General features: G+C 35.4%; 1 protein-coding gene across 1 annotated transcript; it reads left to right on the top strand.

The window, feature by feature from the left end:
• LOC108333866 (succinate-semialdehyde dehydrogenase, mitochondrial) lies at positions 1-27192 on the top strand. Its single transcript, XM_017569331.2, has 20 exons — positions 1-329; positions 898-1011; positions 1227-1326; positions 5927-5975; positions 6132-6219; positions 6345-6455; positions 9565-9627; positions 9719-9829; positions 10384-10449; positions 10534-10611; positions 10714-10791; positions 19110-19176; positions 19783-19868; positions 20133-20165; positions 20269-20301; positions 24044-24144; positions 25548-25633; positions 25809-25915; positions 25999-26076; positions 26797-27192. Exons 1-20 carry the CDS (start codon positions 198-200, stop codon positions 26833-26835), a joined length of 1620 nt encoding a protein of 539 aa, XP_017424820.1. The 5' UTR covers positions 1-197; the 3' UTR covers positions 26836-27192.
• Positions 27193-27524: the final 332 nt, after the last annotated feature.

Here is a 27524-nt window from a genome sequence, read left to right as displayed (position 1 = left end):
CGACTTGCCGCTGGAAAGCAACCTAAAACTTGTCTGTTGCGGACTTAACCGGAACGGTTGTACTGATCCCAATTAACACCACATCTGTGGCATTCATTCCTTATATTTAGATTAACTTATACCAATCATGCATCCACATTAACCTTTGTGACACTCTTGCTGGTTCATTTTCGTAAGACAATTAGAAACAATCGCTAATGGCGGCACGGAACCTTTGCTGCATGGCACTGCGATCGTCAAAGCTTCTCTCTCGCCCTTCCCATCTTCTCTCTGTTCAGATGCGGATGCAGATGCAGATGCTGTCCTCTTCTCTTCCTCTCACCCGAAAGGCAAGCCCTTTTCCGTCTTTTCACTTTTGCACCGTTTTCATTTTCTGACCTACCCACTTCTCACCGTGTCTTAATGTTTGAATTTGATTACAGAGTTTCAATCTTTTACCTGCATTGGACATATTTTCATCCATTTGTTCAAGAGGATAATGTTGATATAACGGAAGTTTTACGCTTATCTTAACCTTTTTAATGAGTTTAAAGTAAAATTCTATAATTTTAAACTATATTGTCCTTAGAAATCAATCACTCTTCAATTGACTCTTAAAGTAATTATTACGAAAGTCAACAATTTTCAATTACAGGATAATCCATGTTTGAATGACGACACTACAAGCAACATTTAATTCTTTGTTTAAAGTGTGAGAGACATGAATCTGATTTCTTATTAGTATTGTTAATAGTTCTGTGCCCAAAATTGATATTTGAATGACTAGTTTGATGTAATTATCATTAGAGGACCAAAATAAAGATACTTAAGCCTAATAAATGGGTGTTTGTTATTTTATTACTATTGTTTGGGATATTCTTGTTACTTGTTCATGAGTCAGGTTTGTTTGAATGGCAGATGAGCATGGATGCACAGAGTGTTGCTTCCAAGCTTAATAGTTCTGGATTGCTGAGGACTCAGGGCCTTATTGGAGGGAAATGGAGTGACGCTTATGATGGAAAAACCATAAAGGTATACTTGATGTTTTCTTTTTTCTCTTCTTATTCTTCTTCCAATGTTTTTTTGGAAAAGTGCAATGGAAGAGATGCAGCATGTACTTGCTGCTTCGTGGTCTATTAATGTTACTGATAATAGTAGTGTAACCATGCAGCCTGCTTTTTACTTGAAATTTCTTTGTTTTAATAGTGTTATTGTTTTAGCATCTTATATATTTGATGCCGTGGCAGGTTTATAATCCAGCAACAGGTGAATCTATTGCAGATGTGGCATGCATGGGTGGAAGAGAGACGAATGATGCAATTTCTGCTGCCTATACTGCATATCGATGTATGAAACATCCCAGTTTGATGCTGTATGTTATATTTTAAGCTACGAACAGAAATATAGGATAATATTAAAATATTTTAACAGAAATTCCTCAATATATATGCCGTTTCCTAAGATACTTAGGGTGTGTGTGTATTTGGAGGAGCCAATAAGGAGCTTATTCGAGCTCTTTATGAAACTTTTCAGTTTGGTATATTTCAGACTACAAGTAGTGACCAAAACTAAATATGTCTTTCCTAAGAAACATAAGGGGCGTTTGGAAAATAGCTTATTTTTATAATCTCTTTTTATCGTATTTCATTAAGCTTTGTGGTGAAGTTTATCAAAATAATAGTTTATCTCTTGTCAGAGAAAGATAAAACCAGAAGAAACTATGTAATATATTATCATTTCTGTGATACGTAAAGCAGAATTCAAAGGGAGCATTTATAGTAGCTACCCTCGAAAGCAAAAAGACCAAAAACCAAAATAGAATCACCGAAAAGTGACAGCTGGAAATAACAACCTAAAGGGGAATATTGTGATAGTGTAACGGAAAGATATACATATAGAGAGAGAAAATAATATCTTTTATATTCTTTATTTTTCAAAATGTTGAAAAACTGAAAGAGTTACAGATCTGGACTTTAAAAGATAAATCCTTGTGAACTTAGAATGTGCATCAACAAAGGTAACATAGTATGTGTAACCAAAATGCGATGGTCCCTAGAGCTTAGTAAAACTTAAGTACAAAGGAGTTGTGTAAACAGTTTTAGAGGTAGAAGAAGGAAGTCTATGGGACTTCCCTTTACAACAAGAAGACCATAAATCAATAACTTTTTTTTATTGACAGAAGGAATATTGCAACGATTAAGTATGGGTTTAAGAACATGAGTAATTCATTTGGTTGTCACTCTCCATGTCCTTCTCTTTGTCCTTAGGTCATTGACTTTAGTGGAACTGATTGTATATCTAGTAATCATTCTCTTTCCTCCTCCTTTACTACTACTACTACTACTACTATCAATTTTCCTGTTATAACTTTTATTAATGGTTGACAAACACAAACCTGTAGCATTGGTAGTACCCAACCTGGTCCATCCTTTTTTGTTGACTTTGTTCTTTATGCCCCTAACTATCCTTGTAATTTACAGTCTAACATTCGATTGACCCAATTCAATGACATTATCTTCACTTTCAATAGAAATAAGTTACATTGCTAGACTAGATATTAGGCATGATGGTCTCTCAATGATAGTTCATGCACACAATTAAGAGACCTTGAGTTGACAAAATTTCAGAAGATGGTGTTGAGTGTGGAACATTTGTTTAGTTTGAATTGTGAGTCATGTTAGTTAAGAAAACATATTTGTCAGTCTTTTGCGACACTGAATAAACTAGTTTTGTCTCCTTTTTAACTAGTTCACTCTAATATTTGGGGTCCTTCACATATTGTTATTCCTTGTGGTTTTAAATATTTTGTTACCTTAATTAATGAGTATTCTAGATGTACTTGAATTTGGCTATGAAAAATCGATAAAAGGCGTTTTCTATATTTTAGATTTCTTTTAGAAATCAAAACACAATTTTGTATATTCATACATTTTGTTTTAGTAGTGACAATGCCCGTGAATTATTGTCTCATCAATTCCAGTAGTTCATGACATCTAATGGTATTTTTCATCGAACTTCTTGTCCTCATAGCCCTCAACAAAATGAAGTGGTTGAACTCGAAAACAAACATCTTATAGAAACTACTCGAACACTTCTTCATAGTCATCTTTCTCATTGTTTTTGGAAGGTGGTTGTCCTTAGAACATGTTATCTCACAACTAGATGTCATCAACTGTCCTAATTTATTGGGTACCCCATGTTGTCTCTTTTCTTCATTGTCTCTTTTCTTCCACATGTTTTGTACATAACCTCATACTTGGTCAAAGAGAAACTTTCTCCTCGATTGTTCAAATGTGTCATTGTGGGATATCATTGTTTACAACAATGGTATTGAAGTTTCTCTCCTAATCTTAATTAGTATGTTGTGTTTGCTTATGTCTTTCTTTGAGTCTATTTTGTACCATACACCTGTTTCTTCTAATGGTGACTTATTTACTTCCCCACTACTATCAATGTTCACATGAATCTGCCTTAAATCAGGATGCTCTTCCAATACCTTGATGGGGTATATCAATGTCATTTGTGACCTGTTGAAATTCTAGTACATGACCCATTTTTGACATAATGATATAAGAGGCCATCCCTTGTACTAAATCCGCTCTCCTTTGAAATGATTGGCCAATTACTACTCAGAAAGGTACACGTTCTACTCATAATTCAATTATCATTACTTTCTATCATACATTATACTTGTTCAGTCTTGTTAATTTCTGTTCCAATTCCTAAGTTTTCAGGTGAAGTTTAATCTCACCTGAAATGGTGACAAACAATAATTAATGCATGCCCTTCAAAGTAGTGGTACTTGGGAGTTGATTCCTCTTGTAGCTAACAAATCAAGTTTTAGGAGTTGGTGGTTGTACAATGTTCCAAGAGGACCTAATATAAAGTTGATCGTTGTATATCTAGTTGCCAAAGGATACACACAAATCTATGACCAAGATTATTGATATTTTCTCTTCTATTGCCAAAATTATATATTTCGACTTTTTTTCTCCAATGCAACTATTTATGATTGGACTGTTTCAACTTCACATTAAGAATACATTTCTATGTGGTGATCTTTGTAAGAAAGTTTGCATGGAACAACCACCTGAGTTTGTACTCCAGGGGAATTATATGATGTCATCTTCACAAGTCCCTATGTGGCCTCAAGCAATCATCTTGGGAATGGTTTGGGAATTTTCAGATTGTCATCCAATGATTTGGAACGATATGAAGTTAGGCTGACCATTCTATATCTTATCGTCATTCTCCCTAAGGATGTATCTATCTTATTGTTTACGTGGATGACATAGTTATCATAGACAATGATAAGGATGGTGTTGTCCAACTAAACATTATCTTGCTCAAAAGTTCTGAACAACCAAAGACTTGAATTTCTTTATTCCATGGGCTGAATATTGGTACAATACCAGTTTTCAGGCATCAACCTAAGTTTACACCTTTTGAAATAGTTTATGGCCGTCCACCTCCTTCCATGTCCCGTTTTGTTCCTGGTGAAACGTCAATTGAAGCAGTAGCGCAGGACCTTAAGGACAGGGATAAGGCACTTAAGCAACTGAAATTTCACCTTGGACGAGTCCAAGATCAGATGGTGAAATTTGCTAATAAGAAAAGGCAGGCAACTACAGTTCAGGTGGGAGATTGGGTATTTTTGAAGATTCGACCTCACAGACAGATGTCTATGCCGGCCATATTACATCCTAAACTTGCACCCAGGTATTATGGGCCTTTTCTAGTCCTAAAGCAGGTTGGTCAGGTCACTTTTTGTTTTCAATTGCCAGAATATGCAAGGATACATCAGTTTTTCATGTTTCCCAACTTAAGCTCGTGGTGGAGAATCACCATTTGACTGTAGAGTAGGAATCTCCAGGTGAGCTGCACTACAAGGAGTCAAGTTGTGTCCCTCTCAAGGTTTTAGACCGCTCTTTGCAAGGCCTCAATGTTCCATATGTACATGTTGAATGAAGGAAGGGGGTCTTGACAACGCAACTTGAGAGGAAGAAGCACTGATTAGAGATCAATTTTTAGATTTCAACTTTGAGGACAAGGTTTTTCAGACCCCTGGCAGTATTGATAGGTCTTGGAAGGTTTACATTAGAAAAAATAAACACGACATTTAGTAAGTGGTGGTTGGGGGAGTTAGGAGGAGTTTCATAGCAGTTAGGGGTAGTTTTCTTTGGTTGTTGACAATTTTCTTTGTCAGTTATGTTTTGTTTATGTCTTTTAAGGAGGTGGGTGTGTATTTTGGTTGGTTGTTGAGTGTTTATTTCAGAAATAGGATCTGTCTTGTGTAAGAGAATGTTTTCCCTTGACTGTTGTTGATTGCTTTCAATGTTTTTCCATTCAATAAAACTGTTTCTCACTGTGAGAATTCATAAACCTGTTGTGATTATTTATTTTGAGATAGTATCTAGGTTTCTTGACACCAAGAAACCTAATAGATATGGACTTTAAGGTCTCTCATATTTATTGGGAAGACAATCATTGTGTTGGTGATTTGGCAAATCTTGGGATTTATGATAGACTATTTTTTAAGTGGTTTAGTTTCATTCTTCGTGTTATTAGTTTAGATTTTTTTCAACGAACTCCTTGATTTTGGTTTTTAGCTGTACCCTTTGTGGGATAATGGTCGTTTGCTTTTGAGCATGAGTTTAGTTTGGTCCCTCCATGTTTTTGTATGTTTTTTTCCCATTTGTATATAGCTTTCCTTGTGATGGCATATGCTTGTTGAGTGTTGGGGTGCCAGCCTCTCTGGGATGCCAAGGTTCATAGTAATATCTAACATTTATTTAAAACGATGCCTCTCTATTCTTATTGTTTAACAATAGTCATACCCTTTGCTAATATATTAATGATGTATTAGTTCTTGATTCTCTAAGCAAAAGATGAAATCCTGCCATTTTGGACCATGATAATATTATGATGACTAAAATTTCCTGTGTAGCATGGAGCAAAACCACTGCTGCTGAAAGAAGCAAATTTTTGAGGAAATGGTATGGTTTTTCTCTTTTGATTTCATGAGTTCATGAAGCCTGCATATGTTTCTATGCAAGATAGATAGCTTGACCTATCATGATGGAAGTTCCCGATTTTGTATTTTTTTTTGTGATAATAGTTACATCTTGTTAATTTTCTCTTCAATTTTCAAGGTATGATTTGCTAATGGCACATAAAGAAGAACTTGCACAACTTATAACCTTGGAGCAGGGGAAAACTCTTAAAGAGTCTATTGGTGAGGTACATAATGGGTGAACTTCTATCGTTTGGTACTTGGCCAATTGTTTTTCCTTTTCTTTCTTATGTATTTTCCCTGATTGAATTTCATTATGGTTACAATATATATGTAACTTACTATTTTACAGATAAACTATGGGGCTGGATTTATTGAGTTTTCAGCTGAGGAGGCAAAACGTGTATATGGGGATATAATTCCTGCACCTTTATCTGATCGGAGATTGTTTGTTCTTAAGCAGGTAGACTCGGTGTCTTAAATTTTTATTTCAGCAATTTTATTATACATTAACCAATAAGGTATGGCTTAGGGGATAATGGGATTTGGCTTTCTATGCCACTCTATGGTGCATTTGGTTTAGATGAAATGTCTATCATCTTTAAGGATTCTTCTCAGCTTAAACATGTCATGAATCAAAATCCTTTTTATGACCACTATATGGCTCACGGTCTTTGTTAGGACCTTAGTCGTGGACTCCGGCCCAGTCACTAGGCCCATAATATGAAGAGTTTATTACTAAAGTAATAGGAAGGGAAGCATGGAGCAATTGCTGAGGTAGTAGTGAGAGTGAGTTGTGGGTTGGTTGTGAAGGTCACTGGGATGAGAGGGGACATTAACGATTGTGGATAGTTAGTTATTGGTAAAGAGCATTTGTTCCTTTGAAGGAGCCTAGCATTGGGCAGTAGGATTTTCAATTCTATTGCATTTCCTCTTATGCATTCATAATACACTCATTTTCCTGATTCCACCACTGATCTTTTATTTCTGATTGTGGTTTCTAACAAATTGGTTCTATGTGTTGGATAACTCAATTTGGGAGAATGCTTTGAGTTTTTGAGTTAGCAGATTTGTTTTTCTCATGTTATGGCCCCATGGGCATAAAACAGTTGAAGCTTGCATTTCCAACTTTGCTCCTTGGTACCATGGTCCTTTCCAAATTATTGAAAGAATAGGAACAGTGGCGGACAAAATTCAGTTGTCGGATTAATCCAGTATTCCATGTTTATTTGTTAAAGAAGGTTGTTAGAAGTTATATAGTTGAAGAGGATCAGCCTACTGATTTGAAGGGTGACACAGAAGGTTCCTTTGATTCGGAGGCAATAGTGGCAGCTTGTAGCATAACCAAAGCAGGGGATTTAGTTCCCAATTGTTGGTGCTTTTGAAGAAGTCATTTGGGCGAAGGTGTTCAATTTTTGGAGTCAGATTCAGCGTTTTATACCTGAGGACATGAATGTTGTTCAAGAAGTGACAATGTTAGGACCCCATTTGTGGACTCAGGTCCAGTCTCTTGGTCAGCAATGTGGAGAGTTTATTCCAGATCAAACAGGAAGGGAAATAGGTAATAATTATTGGGGGTAGAGTGAGAGAATGAGTAGTGGATTGGTTGTGAAGAAAATTCTGTTATAAGGTTCTTAGTGGTATAAGAGGGGGCATTAGATGTTTTGGATAGTTATTCATGGGTGGGGAGCATTTGTAGCTTCAAAGGGCCCTAGCTCTTGGCAGTAGGAACTTTTATTCTATTGTATTTCCATTTGATGCATTCATAATAGTGACATTTTCATCATTCGTGTTTCTTTCACAACTGATATTTTATTTCTGATTGTGGCTTCAAAAAGTCTCTTTATTGAAGTCTCCTTAATATATACATATTGGGATTGAGAGCTCTATTTAATTGTTGTCTTTATTTTCCCTGTTTGTTTTATGGTTTAATTATGTTCTTAGGTTTTGAAATTTGGGTAAATCCCCTTTTAGTCCGTCAAATAAAAAGGTTCTTTTTTGTTTCCTCAAATTTATTAAAATAGGGTTTGTTTTTAAGTACTAAATTTGAGGGACTAAAAATGGTTTTAAATTTTAAATCTCAAACCCTAATCCCTTAAAAATTCATTTTAATGCCTCAAATTTAGTGTTTAGGGACTAAAATCATATTCTTTTTCCAATTTTGAGGATTTAAAAAGTTGTTTAAATTTGAGTGCATAACCAGAATTACCTTAAATTTCACAGACTAACAACATAGCCTTATTTATTTAGGGTATATAGTTAGTTCAGTATGGTAAATATTAACATGTGATCTTAATGCAATAAGAAAAAAAAAAACTAGTCTTATTATAACAATTTTAATTCTGTTAGTTTTGTTTGAACTTTGTTAATATTTAATATAATTGAGCATGTGTTTGGTATTTAGTATTGGTCATGTGCATTTATTAAAGGAAAAAGTTATGTTAATATGCAATTATTCTTAAATGAATCACTAAAGATTTTCAAATTTACAAAGCAAAAAGGAAGTCCTTTCAAGGATAATTGCATATTAATTTAATTTTTCCTTTAATAAACACACACGGCAATTACTAAAGACCAAACATGTGTTTAACTACTTTAACTTAACCATTAATTGGTTAAATATAAAACTAACGGAATTAAAATTTTTGTACTAAGACTGTAACTTTGTTTTTTATTGTACTAAAAGTGAAATATACAAATTCTTTTTGTACGAATTAAGTTCTCTTCCACCCCTCCATTTCCTATGTTCTAGTAGAAGAAAATGGGAAATGGTGCTTCTAAATTATATTGATGTGAAAAATGGCTACTAATAAAGCCAAAATATGTCATTGTTCAAGTGTGACTGAATATTTTATTTTAGGTAATATGTCAAGTAGGATCCAAGGAGGCACGCAAATGGAAAGTATACTCCCCTCTTATTAAAAGAAATGACATTAGGTTGTAGCTATATTTTTATACATTTGTATTTGAAAGGTGTTGGAAATTAAACATCGACTAGCGCTAAGGCGAGTTTATAATATATAAGTAGGTACAAATCTTATCTTATAAGCCGGTTTTGTGGGGTTAAGTTGGGCTTAAAGTCTACTTCTTAACATGATCGATGGATTAGAGCCTATCTTAGCAAATTTTGATGTTTGTTTGATCTATTGTTCCACTCGCTATCAAACCGTTATAATGTCTAGTTCTATACTTGATATGAATATACATCAGTGTGAAGGCGGTGTATTGGAAGTCCCACATTAACTAAAGATAAGGCGAGTTTATAATATATAAGTGGGTGCAAAATTCACCCTAAATTGGTTTTATATGGTTGAGTTATGTTTAAAGTCCACTTCTTAATAAAAGGAATATTCTTGTGATTGTTGAGGAAGCTTTTTCCTCAGCAAATGAAACATATTTTTGTCTTGATTTCCAATAATTTAGTGCATGTGAATGCTGTGGGAAATTATTGTTCCAGTTGTCCTTTATACTGGAAGTTCTAGAATTTGATTTTACCGATTCTAATCAGCTTGATAGTCCTGATTCCTAGTATTTATGTAGATGGATTGTGTTAATGTCTTTGGAATTTGCAGCCTGTAGGGGTTGTAGGTGCAATTACACCTTGGAACTTTCCCCTTGCTATGATTACTCGAAAGGTATCTTTAGTTTTGAATCTTCACAGCCAAATTTGACCCATTTTTACTTTTAAGTGATTTTACAAGTTTTTGACCCATTCTAATATATCAGGTTGGTCCAGCCCTTGCATGTGGCTGTACAGTGGTGATAAAACCCTCTGAACTTACACCTCTCACTGCTTTAGCTGCTGCAGAACTCTCCATTCAAGCTGGAATACCAGCGGTAGTTTCTTAAAGATATCTTTATGACAGTAATGAAAGTTCATTGCATATTTTGCTAAGGCTCCATCTTTTTCGGTGTGATGTTTTGTAATTTTGTAATTAAATTGATTGAAAATTGTTATTTTATCATAAATCAACAGCTTGATTGTTATGTTTGTATGTGGTTCATTTTGATACTTTGGAATGTAATCTTCTACGTGTTTATGTGGAAACTATATTAAACTGTGTGCAGTTATTCTGTTTCCTTTGTCTTTTACTAACTTTAATGTTTTACTATTAATATTTTGGTACTGTACAATGTACTTGTTGCGTATGTGAAGTAGGTCTTCAGAAGAGAAATACTAAGTTGGCTCCTTTGGACACCCCTAATCATCATTAGTTTCTTCCACTAGATTGTGTAAATTTTCCAAATGTCTTTAGTTACCCATTTCTTATGTTGCTATATGTTTGAGTCTTCTTCTTCCAGTCTTTTACCATAATAAACCTTCCGTGTTTTTTTTTCATCCTTCTCACCCTTGTTTATGATTTTAATGGGTGTGGTATTTTATGACACAGGGTGTTGTGAATGTTGTAATGGGAAATGCTCCTGAAATTGGAGACAGTTTGCTTGCAAGTCCACAGGTTTAGTGACCATTTGATTTTATGAAGCAATTACCTTGTGAATGTAATTGAATATTTGAGAAAGAAATTGTCAACCTTATTTAGGTAAGGAAGATCACATTCACAGGCTCAACAGCTGTTGGAAAGAAATTAATGGCTGGTTCAGCTGAGACAGTTAAAAAAGTATGCTTTGATTTTGTCATTAATTTCTTCAAATACTGGGTCTGTGCATCAAATATTTAAAAGAATATTTTACCCTTATATGCATGTGTTTTGGATTTCTAGGTATCTCTGGAACTTGGTGGCAATGCACCTTGCATAGTTTTTGATGATGCTGACCTTGATGTTGCAGTTAAAGGAACTGTAAGCTAGAAATGACGAGAATGCATGTTGGCTGAAATAATGTTTTTCTTTTAATATATTTCTTGATTTTTTGGGTCTAATTTGTTTACTATGTAGTGCTTGAAACCATTTGACAATGACTCAGGAATAATGTAGAGTTCTTGTTTAACTACAAAAACTTGAGCTGAAACCATGTGTTTCTTTGACAGCCCATGGGCTTTATTTATATTGAAAAAAATAATGCTATTAATAAAATGAAATTTAAGCTTAACTCAATCATACAAAATCAACTTGTAAGGTAAGATTTGCACATGCTTATATATTATAATTTGGTTTTATCTCTGGTTGAGGTGGACTTTTCAACACACCTCATGCTGAGGATTGACCATCTCGAGTGTGGGACACGTGACATGAGGCCGAACAACTTGCTAGGATAGACTCTAAATAATTCTAATAACACCTTAAGAAAGTGTAATTTAAGCCTAATTCAATCATATAAAACTAGTTTGTAAGGATAGATGTGCATCTAGTTATTTACTATAATTTGGCCTTATCTCTTGTTGATGTAGGCTCTTCAACATTGGTTGGGTCTTTTTCTAGTCTTTTTCTAATTGGTGAGATTTGACATCAATGTTTTTGAGCAAACTCATTTAAGAGACTTGATGCCACCTCCTACCCAAAATCTTTGTAATGAGTTTGTGAGTCTTCTCTTATATGTCCAGTTTTTTCACTGTTACTCAATGTGCGACTCAAACTCACTTGGACTCCTAATGATTTCCCTCTCAAGTGTTAGTTTTTTCCACATTGGATGACTTTCAATACAAGGAATCCACAAACCTAGGATTCTTAACACTTGAAGAGTTGAGAGAAGATGAAAAGTCTTATATTTTTCACTTAATAAGCCTAATACAACTTACTACTGTATTTATAGGAGACAGTAGTTCTGAAAAATAAAAGGGAGGGAAGCCCCTAACAAAGCCCTAACATAAATATTAATAATAATAAAGACACTATACTTCAACACTCCCCTCAAGCTGGAGCATATAGATCATATGCACCAAGCTTGGAACATATAAATTGAATTCTAGGCTCCCTTAGAGATTTGGTCAGAATGTCTGCGAGTTGTTCATTAGAGTTGACAAACTCAGTAACAAGATCCTTTGACAATAACTTCTCTCTAATAAAATGACAATCAATCTCTATGTGTTTTGTTCTTTCATGAAACACTGGATTGGAGGCAATGTGAAGGGCGGCTTGATTGTCACAGTACAACTTCATCTGCTCATTTTCACAAAATTTCAACTCTTGAAGGATTTGTCTAATCCACACAAGTTCACATGTAGTTAGAGCCATATATCGATACTCAGCTTCAGCACTAGATCGAGCAACAACACTTTGTTTCTTACTTTTCCAAGATACAAGGTTCCCTCCAAGTAAAACACAATATCCTGTGGTAGATCTTCTGTCAATTGGACAACCAGCCCAATCTGCATCACAATATCCCTCAACTCGAGTGCTTCCCTTGTTCTCATACAACAATCCCTGTCCTGGGTTCCCTTTTACATATCTGAGAATGCGAATCACTGCATTCCAATGATCAACATGTGGATTTTGCATAAATTGACTCAACTCCCACCGGATAAGAAAGATCAGGCCTTGTTATGGTAAGATAGATAAGTTTTCCAACAAGCCTTCTATATCTCTCTAGGTCTGAGAAAAGTTCACCTTGGTCTTTCATTAACTTTTGATTTGAGTCCATAGGACTATCAATAGGTTTGCAATTTGTCAGGCCTGTTTCCTCCAAAATATCAAGAGCATATTTTCTTTGTGAAATGATGACACCTTCCTTTGATTGTGCCACTTCAATACCAAGGAAATATTTTAGTCGACCCAAATCTTTGGTTTGAAAGTGGTTGAACAAATGATTCTTTAATTGATCAAATCTAGTGACGTCATTTCCTGTAATGACAATATCATCAACATAGACCATAAGATAAACACATTTATCAGGAGAAGAGTGACTATAAAATACTAAATGATCCGCCTCACATCGTTTCAATCCAAAATTCTGCACAACCCGACTAAATTTACCTAACCAAGCTTGAGGTGATTGCTTCAAGCCATAGAGGGAACGATGTAATTTGCAAACTAACCCAGACTCCCCCAGAGCAACAAACCCAGGAGGTTGCTCCATGTATATCTCTTCTTCTAGATCACCATGAAGAAAGGCATTTTTAATGTCCAACTGGCAAAGGGGCCATTGACAGATGGCAGCCATAGCAAGCAAAATACGAACAGTACTGGTTTTAGCCACAGGAGAAAAGGTATCACAATAGTCGAGGCCATAGACTTGAGTATATCCCTTAACTACCAGACGAGCTTTGAGACAATCGATTTCACCAGTAGGACCAACCTTAATAGCATAGACCCATCTACAACCAACAAGCTTCTTACCAGGAGGAAGAGGAACAAGGTCCCAAGTGCCATTGTGTTCAAGTGCCTGCATTTCATCAATCATGGCTTGTCGCCATCCAGGATGACCAAGTGCCTCATGAACATTATTAGGAACCTTAATGGAAGATAAGGAAGAAACAAAAGAGAAATATGGAGGAGACAAACGATGATAACTCAAAAAATTATAAACAAGATAAGGATTACGAGTAGAGCGAATACCTTTCCGAAGGGCAATAGGCCAATTATTATCTAAGTCAAGAGAGGGTGAAGAGGATGAAGGATCCATGGTTTAGGAATCTGATGAAGGAGGATCTGATCGAGGATCTTCAGTGTTCTGAGTTTGAGATTGTGTCCGACGCTGATATGTGAGAAGAGGTGGAGGAACAATGTCATTTGCATTTTGAGTTTGAGGTAAAGAAGCAGGAGTAACCAAGGGATCACATGATGGTAGAGGAAACATTTGTTGAACAGATGAACGGTCCTCCATGGAGGACAAGAAAAACGGTGTATCCTCAAAGAATGTGACATCAGCAGACATATAATAGCTCTTGATTGAGGGAGAATAACATTTATACCCTTTCTGAAGGCGAGAGTATCCCAAAAAGACACACTTAATAGCTTTTGCGGAGAGTTTATCAAGACCTGGAGAAACATTATGAACAAAACAAGTACACCCAAATATATGAGGAGAGACATGGTAAAGAGGGTCATTTGGAAAAATGACAGAGTGAGGGACTTTATTCTCAAGAGAGGAAGAAGGCATCCTATTGATTAGAAAACAGGCAGTAAGGACTGCATCACCCCAATGATGAACAGGAACATTAGTATTCAACATCAGGGAGCGTGTAGTTTCAATGAGATGTCTATTTTTTCTCTCTGCAATGCCATTTTGTTGTGGAGTGTGGGGACATGTTGACTGGTGTAAAATTCCTTGGGAAGATAAGAATGAAGAAAATGCTGCAGAAAAGTATTCTTTAGCATTATCACTTCTGAGGATTTTAATTGTCTTCCTAAATTGGTTCTTAATTTCATTAAAAAAAGACACAAATATTGCCAAAAGTTCAGATCTCTCTTTCATTAAATAAACCCAAGTACATCGAGAAAATTCATCAATGAGGTTACAAAATAATTAAAACCAAAAGAAGTAACACGACTTGGTCCCCAAATATCAGAGTGAATAGTTGAAAAGGCAAAATTACATCGCGTCTCAGACCTTTTAGGATAGGAAGATCGAACATGTTTTCCTAACTGACAAGACTCACAATCTAAGACTTGAATGTGTTTGAGACTTGGAACCATCATCTTCAACTTGGATAAGCTTGGGTGGCCCAACCGATCATGCAAAAGTTTTGGGGATGAAGTTGCAAAACAGGAAACTGAGGAGTTAGGTTTTAAGAAATAAAGTCCTCGTGACTCATGTCCTTCTCCAATCAGACGACTCGTACCATGTTCCTGTATAACAAAGGAATTAGTAGAAAATGTTACAGAACAATTTAAGGAACGAGTTAATTGACTCAAAGAGATTAAATTGTAAGGACAATGAGAAATATACAAAACAAAATTCAATTTTAGTGAAGGAGATAGGGAAACTTTCCCAATCCCTTGAGATGCAACTTTGGATCCATTGGCAACAGTAATGAAATGAGGAGTTTTCGGAGAGGACATGGAAGAAAAGGAATGGATGTTACCAGAGGTATGATCTGAGGCACCTGAGTCAAGAATCCATGGACTATGACCTTCCACAGATTGAGAGATGCAGGCAGTTGACACATTTGACATTGAGGAGGATTGGCCAAGATTAGAAGATTTCTCAGACTTGTACCTCAAAAACTATTGGTACTCTTCATCAAAAGTTCTAGATTCTGAATTATCAGATTTAGACACATGAGTAGCTTTGTCTGGAAAGCCATGCAAGGAATACCATTTATCTTGGGTATGGCCCATTCTCTTACAATATGAGCATTGAGGACGTCCACTTCGACCACCACGTCCTCCACGGTTGCTCCTACCTCCCCCTCTTCCTCGCGGTGTCACCATTGCTGATGTTTCAATAGCATCACTTAAATTCTCGTCTTTTACCAATGTAGGTACCCGAAGGAGTCAAGTAACTAAGCCATCCATCGACAAGATTTGATCACCAGCTAAAACTTGATCACGTACATGATCAAAATCAGGGTGTAAACTTTTCAAAATTAGGACCATATAAAACTTGTCAAGCTTTTTGTTGAGATTTTCTAATGAATCAGCTACAAAGAAGTTCTTTAACTCTTCTACCGCAGCCCGAGCTTTTGTTATATGGGAAACCATATCATGGTGGACTTGTTTGAGAGAAGTTGCTCTTTGGGTTGCATCGAAAAGACGTTGTACATCATTAGCAAAAATATCTTGGGCCCTTTTCCAAAAAGAGGAGCGTGTCTTATAGGGTCTCAAGATATCTAGAACCTCTTGCTCAACCGATTGCCACAAATCAGCACATAACTGAAAGTCTAATTTCAGCCATTGAGATTTTTCTTCATCTGGGACCATAGAAATATCTTGTTCAAGGTGATTATGGTGTCCTTGACCAAGAAACCACAATTCCACAACAGAGGAACATGATAAATAATTTTTCCAATTCAGTTTTGCAGATGTAATGATAGGGGTAGCAGATAAAGAGGAATTAATTCCAATAGAAGAGACCATTTTAAAACTGTGAGAAGAAATGGGACTTAGGGTTTCAAAAACGTGAGGGAGGAAACCCTAGATATGAGCCCAAGCCAATGAAACGGAGAAACAAGAACCAAAACACACTCAAGAAGCCCCGGCGAGACGATCTAGAGTGACGCGGTGTAACTCCGACACCGGGAAGGCGGCGCGTGGGGAACACGCGGTCGAGACTGGCCGGAAAGAAGCGGCGTGTGGCGGCTGGTGTGGAGGCTTCGGAGGACGGGACCACCAGGGTTGGGTTGCGCTTCTCAAGGCGCACCTAACCCTTGACTTCGCTGGAGAAAGCGACGCTTGGTGGCAACGACGACAACAGCGGACAGCGGAGTGAACGGCGGAAATGACAAAGATGATGCCGCCGACGATAGACAAAGAAGACATAAAGGTCTGGCTCTTGTTACCAACTTGAAGAGTTGAGAGAAGATGAAAAGTCTTATATTTTTCACTTAATGAGCCTAATACAACTTACTATTGTATTTATAGGAGACAGTAGTTCTGAAAAATAAAAGGACGGGAAGCCCCTAACAAAGCCCTAACATAAATATTAATAATAATAAAGACACTATACTTCAACATTTTTGAGTTGGTTACCAAGACAAACCATTGACTCGAGTACCATATTCAGGTAGTGGAATTTAAGTCTTACTCAATCTTACAAAATTGTCAGGAAGATATCAAGTCTAGTACCATCAATGTTGGGACAAGTTTTGATATTACCCACATGTATAGGTTTAATTGCCATGTCTTGCCTAGGTAATAGTGAGGACCAATGTTGTCACTAAGATATCAAGACAAACCATTGACTCTAGTACCATATTCAGGTAGTGGAACTAACTCAATCTTACAAAATTGTCACTAAGATATCAAGTCTAGTACCATCAATGTTGGGACAAGTTTTGATATTACATAGATGTATTGGTTTAATTGCCATCCCTTGTCTGAGGTAATAGTGAGGACCAATGTTGTTAAAATTGCGATCTAGATCGCGTACTTGCACGATTCTGCGAGTTGATGCGGAGATCAGATTGAAAGCTTCCTAGATTGAAGTGATCTTCTGAGGTAGCTCGTTGGATCGAAGGATCGTTCGTTGTGTCGATCTTCTTGGTCCACCTTCTCCATCTTCATGGTGCTGTGATATTGGAGTTAGATATCATGTTTTATTGCTACGATGACTCGACCATGTTTTAAAAGAAAGTGACCTGATCCACTTTTAATAAAAAACTAACCTAGCCCAAATAATAAGTTCGCTAACACTTATCTTTCCCTCTTTTCTGTTAGGGTTTGTTGGGTTTATGAGGGGAGGGGGTTCATTGGGGAGATACAATACCAATGAGACGTGAGCGCAATCACATAAGGGATTGACACCACTCTCAACCCAAAACCTTAAGGCAATGGGTTAATGGGTTTCACCTTTATATGGTGCTCCACTTTCTCATTTTTATCCAATGTGGGACTTAGACTCATACTTGGATTCCCAACAAATCTTTCCCTTATGGGTGAGTCCCTTCCACATTGGTACACTCCCCCTCCAGCAAAAGCATTCCCAACCACGAGTACCCGTTCTCGTATTGTCGTTCATCTTTAACGGGACACACTTACTTGGAACTCTTGCCAAGAAGACTTTCGATACAAGGACTATTATACTCACTGAGCCAGTCACCAAGACTAACCATCGACTTTGATACCACTTCTTAGGTTTATAGAGGTGGAGGGGGTTAACTGGGAGATACAACACTCTCAACTCAAAACCTTAAGACAATGAGTTAATGGGTCTTCACCTTGTGCTATACTTGGGTTCCCAACAAGGGTTAAGGGTCCACAGCTCACCAAAAGAATAAACACCTCACTTTGCACATAAAAGGAGAAAACTCACGAGCCATACGAGCTTTCTACAACATCCACCTACGTTGTTGAAACTCATCGCCAACAATCATCGCTGATGATCGTGACCCTTACAACCATTGTTCTTCTCCATTTTTTCTCCTTGCGTCTTTCTTTTTCTCCTCACCATTCACATTTCTTTAGTTTGTATTTGAAGAAAAAATGGCATCAGGTGACACTCAAAGTGGAAATGGAATTGGAGTTAGGACTTATCCTGCATGGAGTCATTGTGTTTCTATTGATGGGAAAACAAGAAATCTGAAATGTAAATACTGTGAAAAAGTATTGACAGGTGGAATTTATCGACTCAAGCATCATTTAATAGGAACTTCAAATTATGTACATTTTATGTTTCCAGAAACTCCAATTACCAGTATGATTATTATTGGTCTTGGCTTGATGACTGAGGCCTGTTTGACTAGGTAGTTTCAATTTTAGGAGTGGATTACTGATACCATTCATGCTAGTGTTAAATAGCTCAATATTTTTAAGGCAATGTAGGTCTTATCGTTCATTATTTCTGCCACAGCATAACTTTTATGTTTGTTATTCAAATTACTTGAGTCTAGAACTAGTGATCCTTGCTTCCTGTTTCTTACAATAAGTGGTAAAAGACCAACTTAAGTTTAAATACCCACATTACAAAGACAAGTTCATGTTGTTATCTTCTAGTCATCTTATCACCTTGACTAGATTTTTCGTTGTGCAACTGTTAGCTGATGAAGTTTAAGTTAGCTGATGAAGTTTAAGTATGTGTTCTTTTGTTTCAGGTATTATCTAGCATGATGTATTGGGCTGGTGAAGTGATTTTTTTAATTAAACTGTCTTTTCACTAGCCTTTTTGTGATTTTTATCCATTTTGTAGATTTTAATTCCTTCAAAAATTTTAGTAGAATATTATTTATTAATCATGTTTGAGATTTTAATATGTGCTATAAAATAACGTGCTCTCTATATCTATCAAATGAACAGAACTCCCACAACATGGGGGAAACCTCCCCAGTTTAATTTGAGCAGTTTTGGAGTGTTTATGTGGAATTTCTGTTTTTTGAAGATTATGGTTTCTGTGCAAGGAATATTTTGTTTATTATAATAATCAGCAATGGATTTGTGGTTGGGCAAGTTGACCATGGGATGGCATGGTAAAAACCAACAAAGCTTATAAAAATGTTAAAAAATTGAATATAAGCTTCCAAATTTTGTTAGTCTCTAAAACTGAAAGTTAAGTGGCATGTTGTAATTGTCCGTCCTTCAGTTATGATAATATCACTAATTATAAGATGTCATTAATTTGATTGCAGCTTGCAGCAAAGTTCCGTAATAGTGGACAAACATGCGTTTGTGCAAATAGAATTATTGTACAAGATGGTTAGATTTAAAAGATAGTAAACTGTCAATTTTTTTGCAATTACATCTGTCAGCTCTTGAAACTTCTCATTCAAATGTATTAATGTTGCATGTTTATGATTCCCAATTTATGAAAACTTTTAAGAGAATTTGATACTTTTTTGTTTGCTAATCCATTTGATTAAGCTCCTTCTCCTTAATCGTATGAGTTTCCGAAATGTACTATCTTTTTGACAAAAAGTGTTCTTTTATATCAGTGTTCTTGATATGATCATGATGACATTGTGAAACTTTACTGGATTCTTACTAGCCTTTTGTAACCTTTCAATACCGTAATCATTAGTCTTATTGATCACGGCTACTGTGTGAATGGATTTTTATTTATGATCTCATGATATGACATTGAATTTGTTACGTTTTGAAAAATAAAAATTTCAGAAACAAAAACAGGAGAACCCAAGATAAACAATAATGATAATTGCAGTGACATTCTTATGAGATTTCTCTCCGAAGAATTTTATATTCCTTTTGATGGTTTTGTTTTCTGTTTGAAGTTCACACAAATTAGTACATTATTTGTTTTGGTACTCTTTGATTTATGTTTTACTTAATCTTTTCTTTGTGAAGGTATATATGAAAAATTTGCAAATGCACTCCGTGATGCTGTTCTGAATATGAAAGTTGGGGATGGTTTTAGTGAAGATGTGGCACAGGTAGTTGTTGGTCTGTTTTTGTTTTAATTTTTTATGTTAGTTTCTTTTTTTTCTTTTGAACCCAGTGTCTACGCTTTTCCAACTTAGTGGGGATAATTTTCATTCAAATAGAATTCAGGTGCTGTTTGATAAATAATTACTTTCCTTTCCAATATTTCCTTTATATATATAATATATTGAGTGTCATTACTCTGTAGAGTCCTCTCCTAAATTTAGAGAAAATGAGTCATGGTGTAACTCAATTTCATATCCATCTCTAAACAGGGCCCTCTAATCAATGAAGCTGCTGTGCAAAAGGTTTGTGTTTCTCTTAATATTTCATTTTCTTTTTGCATTGTTAGAGGGTCTCCTCCAACTGATAGGAACAATTTTTTTTTTGCTTTATGGTTTTTACTTACAGGTGGAGTCCTTAATTCATGATGCTACATCAAAGGTTTGTTGTCTTTGCTATTCCTCCATGTGATTATTTGCTTTAACTGCCCTGGCTCCCCTCTATGTAAGGCTGGGCATGGTCAATTCTGAGTTAAAACTAAACTGAACTGTTACTGAACCAGATTTTATTGACTTTATAAGCATAGAAGTCTTGTTGAAATTGTTATCATGGAAAATTATTGAGGTTTGGTTAACCAGTTCCTATTAAAATCCGAACTTTATCTTTTCACTTATCAACATGTCATATATCTTCATCCTGTGACGGCACCAAATATTTTACTTTGTGATAGGACTGACTACCGCATAGTGGTACATGTAGGATTTGTATGTGGTCTTTAAAAGCTAAACTGATAAATATGTCAGCATCTCTGTTGGATGGTGAAGCTTGTTGCTTGAATATTGGAAAAAATATTATTTATATAATCTTTTGCTATTGGAATGAATGGTTCCCTCTTCCTTTGGTATTAATGGCTTGTTCTTCATAGTCACTACAAAGCTTATTGTGGTTAATGGCTTTTGTTTCTCGTTGCTGTTCCGAGAATATACATTTTGTTAATTCAGTGGATGAGTTTCGTTATAACATAAAGGAGAAAAATAAACAAGTTTTCCTACCAATCTTTAATATTGTGTTTTTTCTACAGAAGTCTCTTCACTTCCAATTTTATGATTTTGTTGAATAGAAACTCCTGAAGTTTTACATCCTAGCTTAATTGTTTCTTCGAGGAGTTCAAGTACATATTTATTTTGGGAGATGAATCTCCTCTTTCCTTGGATAAGCAACATCTATTCCAAGGAAGTACTTAAGTTTTCTCAAGTCTCTCATTTTCAATCAAGCTACTAATTTTTCCTTTAAAGCCAATTTCTCTATTTCATCATCTCTTGCAATAATCATGTCATTGACATTGACAACCAGTTGTGAAGTTTATACTTGTAAGGGAGTCTTTTGTGAATAAAGTATGATCTACTTGACTTTGTTTATATCCTAAAGAAACCATTACTTTTGTAAACATCCCAAATTATGCTCTTAGAGATTGTTTAAGACCATAGAAGGCATTCTTTAGGAGTCATGCCTTATTCCTTCCATTGAGTTTCAAATTTGGAAGGAATCTCCATGAACAAAGAAATTCTTCACATTCATATGGTCTAACCCAATATGAGCTGCTAGAGTAAGAACAACTCAAATTGTATTCATCTTTGTTATAGGACAAAAAGTCTTCTTATAGTCAATTCCATAAGTTTTTGTATCCTTTGTATTGAATATAATAAAAACTAGGTATAGGATTAATCTCTCTTGTGTAAAAAATACACATAGGGTAATGTATTTATAATAATGAGAATGTAGGTTAAGCCCAAATACAAATGAATATGTAAAAATAACATAATTAACATAGGGACTATGTTTGCCTAATTAACATAAAATGCAATATATATATAACACTTTCTCTCAAGATGGTGCATATAAATTGTATGTACCAAGCTTGTTACAAATATAATCAAGTCCCGGTAAAAACTTAGTGAAAATATCTGCTAACTGATCATTTGAGTGATGAATTCAATCTTATGTCTCTAGATACAATCTTTTCTCGAATGAAATGACAGTCAAACTCTTAAGTAAAACTCTCCGTGCATTTCCCCTAGCTGTTGGTGCCAAGAAATCAAATCCACCCTTAAGAATGCCAATATCTTTACGGATATAAAGAATATCCATGTGCATATTATTACCAATAGCATAACAAAATTCACTCCTATTGTTGTTTCCCACTCCAAATTCTTGAATGTAATCTTCCACCCTTTCTTGTTGTTTAATTGTTCCCCATTTTCCAAAAGGTCGAGACAAAATCAGTGAAATTGTTACGTATCCGAGTTGGAGACGTAATTAATCACGATCACAGTAGGTAGAAAAGACAATGACTGAATGATAATGAACGAATGAATCTCTTTTATTGATGGTAAGATCTGAATAAACAAAAGTAAACAATAATTGGGAGCATAACCTCCTTCAATTACTTGGGAGCATAACCTCCCTCACAGGACGCATAACTGTCTGTCAACAAAACTCAATAATCAAAAGCATGACCCTAACAATAGCCTCTAGCCTTATTTATACTAATTATTTCCTAAATAAAATATTTCCTTAGAATAAAATATTTCCTAGAATAAAATCTTTCCCTAGAATAAAATATGAATATTGTTCTAAATAAAATATTTCCCTTGAATAAAATCTTTCCCTAGAATATATTTCCCTGAATATCGCTCTATACTAAATATTTCCCGCATATCCTAACTGCGAGCAGTTAGGATAGTAACTTCTTCAACCGATCGGCTCAGGTTCTTTGCTGCTTCCCGCCGTTCGGCTCGAGCTCTCACCGCCTTCAGCCGTTCGGCTCGACTCCTCACCGCCTTCACCATTCGGCATGACCTCTCCTCGCCTTCCACTGTTTGGCTTGACCTCTCCCCGCCTTCCACCGTTCGGCCTGACCTCTCTTCGTTTCCAACCGTTCGGCCTTCTCCTTCTCTCCTATACCTTTTTCTCTCATATACCTTGTACCCTAACAAAAATGTGGAACGTGTCAATTTTTGTTTTTTACAACTCCATTTTATTGTGAAATGTTCACATATTTTAACTCATGAACAATACCATTATGAGACAAATAAGGAGAATTCATTATTCACATATTTAGTACCATGCATAATGTATGTCAATGTGACATGAGCACAAGTATCAATAATAGTAACAAACCATTTTTCTCCATAAATATATTCTAAAACAGGTTCCCCAACAATATAGTGAATAGAGTCGAGTTAGTAGTAGAACATATAAAACATCCTTTAGTACCATAGATGATTCTAAAATTACATTCCCATATCCCCGAATGGATACACTATAATCATTTGCAATTGTAATGAGTTGTTCTCTTATCATGTTAACTATTTTATTGCTTAGGAAAGGAGTCATGTGATTAGTTATTCTTGAATCAAGAATCCGAACATTGGGCCAAATTATTGAATGCACTCCTACCTTTCATGGATAGGGTATATGATCCAAAGGACTTGGTCATTGATTCAATCATGTTCTCAAACGATTAAGTTTCTTTTTAAAAGAGCTTTCATATCAGACATTAAAAAAAAACAACAAAGAGATAATAAAGGATCAACTTTGATTAGTAAGAAAGAGAACCTGTTTGGCAAAAGAACCGAAAAAATTGAGTTCTAGTCAAATTGGAATCATATGAAATGTCACCACCCGTTGAAATAGGCTTAGGAGATCCCAACAACACTATTTGTGGCAGTGATGAGTGGGGCACATCTTTCTCCCCCACCACTAACCTCAACCAAGATAGCTAATTTTGTGTGCATATAATTTCCTCCCCATGTATTTATGATTATGTCTGGAGTGGAGGTTATGACATTTTCTTGGCTTCGTTGGCATTTCTCTGATGCTTGTTAAGCTACTGTGTTGTATGCTTGAGCAGCAACAGAGTCTAATTCCACAGGATGGGTTTGGTTACATTGAACAAACAATGTTATTATGAAAAACCAAGGTCTTTTAATTGTCTATTGGCCATCGTTCTTTATAGCTGTGGTGTATGAAAAGAAAAATTTATATTCAAAATATTTTCTCATTTTTTTTCAGATGTACAGCGTACAATTCTTTTGCTCTTTGAAAAATATTCCAAGGTGGATAAATATGTCTAGTAACAAATGGTCATAATTCTCACAACTTATTTCCTCTTTATCTGAAGGGGGCAAAAATAATTCTTGGGGGTAAAAGACATAGCCTTGGATTTACATTTTATGAACCAACGGTGATCAGTGATGTCAACATTGATATGCGCATATCCAGGTAAATCTTTTGCGACGTTGTCTAGGTTTTTTATTTGTGTTTCTCATTAGATTGCTAAGTTATAACTGACAACTTTGACATGATATTTTGATTGTTTTCTTCACTAATTGATATTCGCACAACATACCTGAGCTTTGGTATATTATAATATCTGGCCTTGTTAATTTAATGGATGCTGCACCTTAGATATCTGGTGCCCATGCATTATATTAGTGAATTCAAATTTCAAATTTCTTAAATAGTCAGGAATAAGATAAGATCAACATAATTGTTATTGAAAATTCAAAGTTTTTTTTTTTTTGTTTTAATATGCTCAATGCCCATGCTTATGGATTGTTAGAAATATAGCTTCAGGAGTGGAGACTATGTCCAATAATCTGCAATGAGAGAATACTTTTCATTGAGAGTAGGATGCTTGCAGTGCCAGTGCATACTCAGTTATATGCGAACAAGCTTAGAGGAATTCAAACTAATACCTAATCAGCTCTAAAGCACTTTATAAATACTCTAAACTGGATATTATGTGTTTTCTCTGTCAGAATTGTGTAACTTATTTGGATGGGTTAACTTGTTAGAATTGGTTAACTTATGCATAGTATTGCCTGTCTGACCTATATAGATGTACTATGGTGGTATCCATATTGTATCTATTAGACTTTTCTAAGAATGATAGTGTTAGAAAAGTTTTTATCAGAGAATTAGAGAGATATAGGGTGTAAGACACTATGTAAAACGGATGTATGCCTTAGCATAAGAAGAGAACCCAATCCTAGAAACTAGTCCATTAGGTGGGAGAGCCTAAAGGCTTAAAGTACCACTTGGGACTCTTAACAACATGTGTCAAACGCCCCCAGCTATTATTATCAGCATATTCTGTCACTGTCATTCTCACATTCCTTAATCAAACTCCACTCAATCACCTGAGTCCCTTCCCAGTTGATCACCCTAGATTTTTGGGTAAAGACTTCCTTAATTATATTCTAATTCTTGACTCGTGAATTATAGTTTCCCTGTCACTACAGATAATTTGTGAACTGCTTTTTCTTTCTTTTTAAGATAAATAAACTGGATGTTCTGGGGTTATAGATGCGTTTTTATATACACAAGGTTAGTCTTTATGAAGTTCAAACTGCGAATGAGTTTTGTAGAAACGAAACTGCAAAATTGTTGAATCGTTTCATTTCATTGTTTGTATATCTTCTGAAAAGCTAGCTTGCACCTGACTTTGCTGATATGAGGTTTCAAACCAATGTAACTAATGCAATTTAATGTTGCATATTTCCAGAAATTTTAGTATAGTTTCATATCACTTTGCCTTGTCATAGTCAAAAGGAATTTTGTTTTCAATTTTCAGTGGAGTTTTTTCTCTGTTTAATTCCTCTATATGATTTGTCTTATACCAGAGAGGAAGTATTTGGACCTGTTGCACCCCTTTTGAGATTCAAAACTGAAGAGGATGCTATCAGAATTGCTAACGACACCAACGCAGGTAGTTCTTGTTTACTATATTTTCTAGCTTGATTCTTCTTTTGGAAGGCTAAAAGAATGGTTTTTGCCCCCCTCCCATGCTGCCATTTAAATGTTTCTAGTTTTGACCAATCTGGTTTCTCTTGGTTTAACTTTGTCAAATGTTTTTCACCATGAAACCACATGTACATATGAAGGTTTGGGTTCATACGTGTTTACGAACAGTATCCAACGATCATGGCGTGTAGCAGAGGCTCTAGAATATGGACTTGTTGGTGTTAATGAAGGAGTAATTTCAACTGAGGTGCGTCCCATTCCTTATTCAACGAGATTAAGTTGCAATGATGTTTTTCTGATGGGTTTATCTATGCCTATGCATTGATGTAGGTGGCTCCTTTCGGTGGTTTTAAGCAATCCGGGCTCGGAAGAGAAGGCTCCAAATATGGAATGGATGAATATTTAGAGGTACGGAAAATTTTTCAGCTCTATAATTTTACTCTACAAACAAAATTGCTTCAAAGTCCATGCTGATTGTACTCGTGCAACTTTTCTCCTTAACACTCGGTTGTGGTTTAAAGTAGGTTTTTTCTTCCTTCACTCCCACAAATTCTTTCCTCAACCCCCTAAATTTCAAAATGACCATTTTACACTTTGTAAAAGTAACTTCCAGAATTTCTGGACTAAGATTTCTAGAATAGGATTTGCGGAACACATGAAATACATTATGGAATATGCTTTCCGGAACAGGATTTATGTTTAACTTTAGAAAACTGGCTTGCCCATAAGCCTAGAGCTTGATTTAAGTCCATTTGGGTCACAGGCTATGCCAAAAATAGTTTTGATTCAATTTAGATAATTTTTTTGGCCTAACATTTGTGGGTCATAGGCTATGCCAAAAATGAAGTTTGCACACTGGTCGTTTCTTTCTGCACCCAATGAAGTTGCAGGTAAAAATTATGGGGGTGGAGGAAGAAATGCCCCTGCACACTAGTGTGAGGAAAAGAGAACACATTCGTATTCTTGCAGAAAGATACATGAACATATATCACACGCCTTCTCTCTTGGTGTTCTAAAGCTTTATGTCAAGCTCTACTTTGAACAATGCATGCACCTCATTTTGTTACCTCATTCTTTACATTATTACGTGTGATATTGTTGAAGCTTATCCCTATATTACTTTTCCAGATAAAATATGTCTGCATGGGAAACATGAACAAAGAATGAAGTATGACGGTGCCAAGTTACAAGAGAGGAGTTGAAGCACATGCATAGAGCTGCGTGCTTGTTGTACACTAATAAAAGCAGGCTTTGTTCTGGTTGTTCTGTTGTTTTCTGTTTCTGTTTTTCATTTCTTTCTTTGAGATCTTATTCCATATTAAAAATTGTTCTGCAGAAGATACGAGGTTGAAAAAACAATGCAAATAGCCTTTGACTTCTGCGGTAACGGTTTTTTTCTTTGGGATTTTGCGGTATCGATCAAGTGATTGCACGTTTATTAATGTTTAGATAATCTAAAATCATGTTAGACATTATAGGTAATGTGATTTTGGATGAAGTAATTTTAGATAATTTTGTGCAGAAGGATAACATCTTCGTATTATATTTTACTATTTACTATTAGTTTTAAAAACAAATCATCTGAATATAAAATTATTTTATTTGAAAACCAGTTTTATCCAGAATTCATTTTCTAATATAATTGTATTTAAAATAAAAGTTGAAATCAATTGCCCCAAACAAGCTTAAAAGTCAAAATTTGAATGTTTTGAAATAATTTTCGCAAACTTTTGTATTTTAGAATTTTTGAAGTATTATTTTGTATTTTGGAATGTACTGTCTAAAATATGTTATTATGTATTTTAAAATATTAAAAAAAATATATTTTAAATTGTATAGTGATATTTTGAATTATA

This window comes from Vigna angularis, chromosome 11, assembly GCF_016808095.1.
Source record: "Vigna angularis cultivar LongXiaoDou No.4 chromosome 11, ASM1680809v1, whole genome shotgun sequence".
Taxonomy (NCBI): Eukaryota; Viridiplantae; Streptophyta; class Magnoliopsida; order Fabales; family Fabaceae; genus Vigna; species Vigna angularis.
The sequence above is the reverse complement of the archived record's forward strand: the minus strand, read 5'-3'. Positions and strand labels throughout refer to the sequence as shown.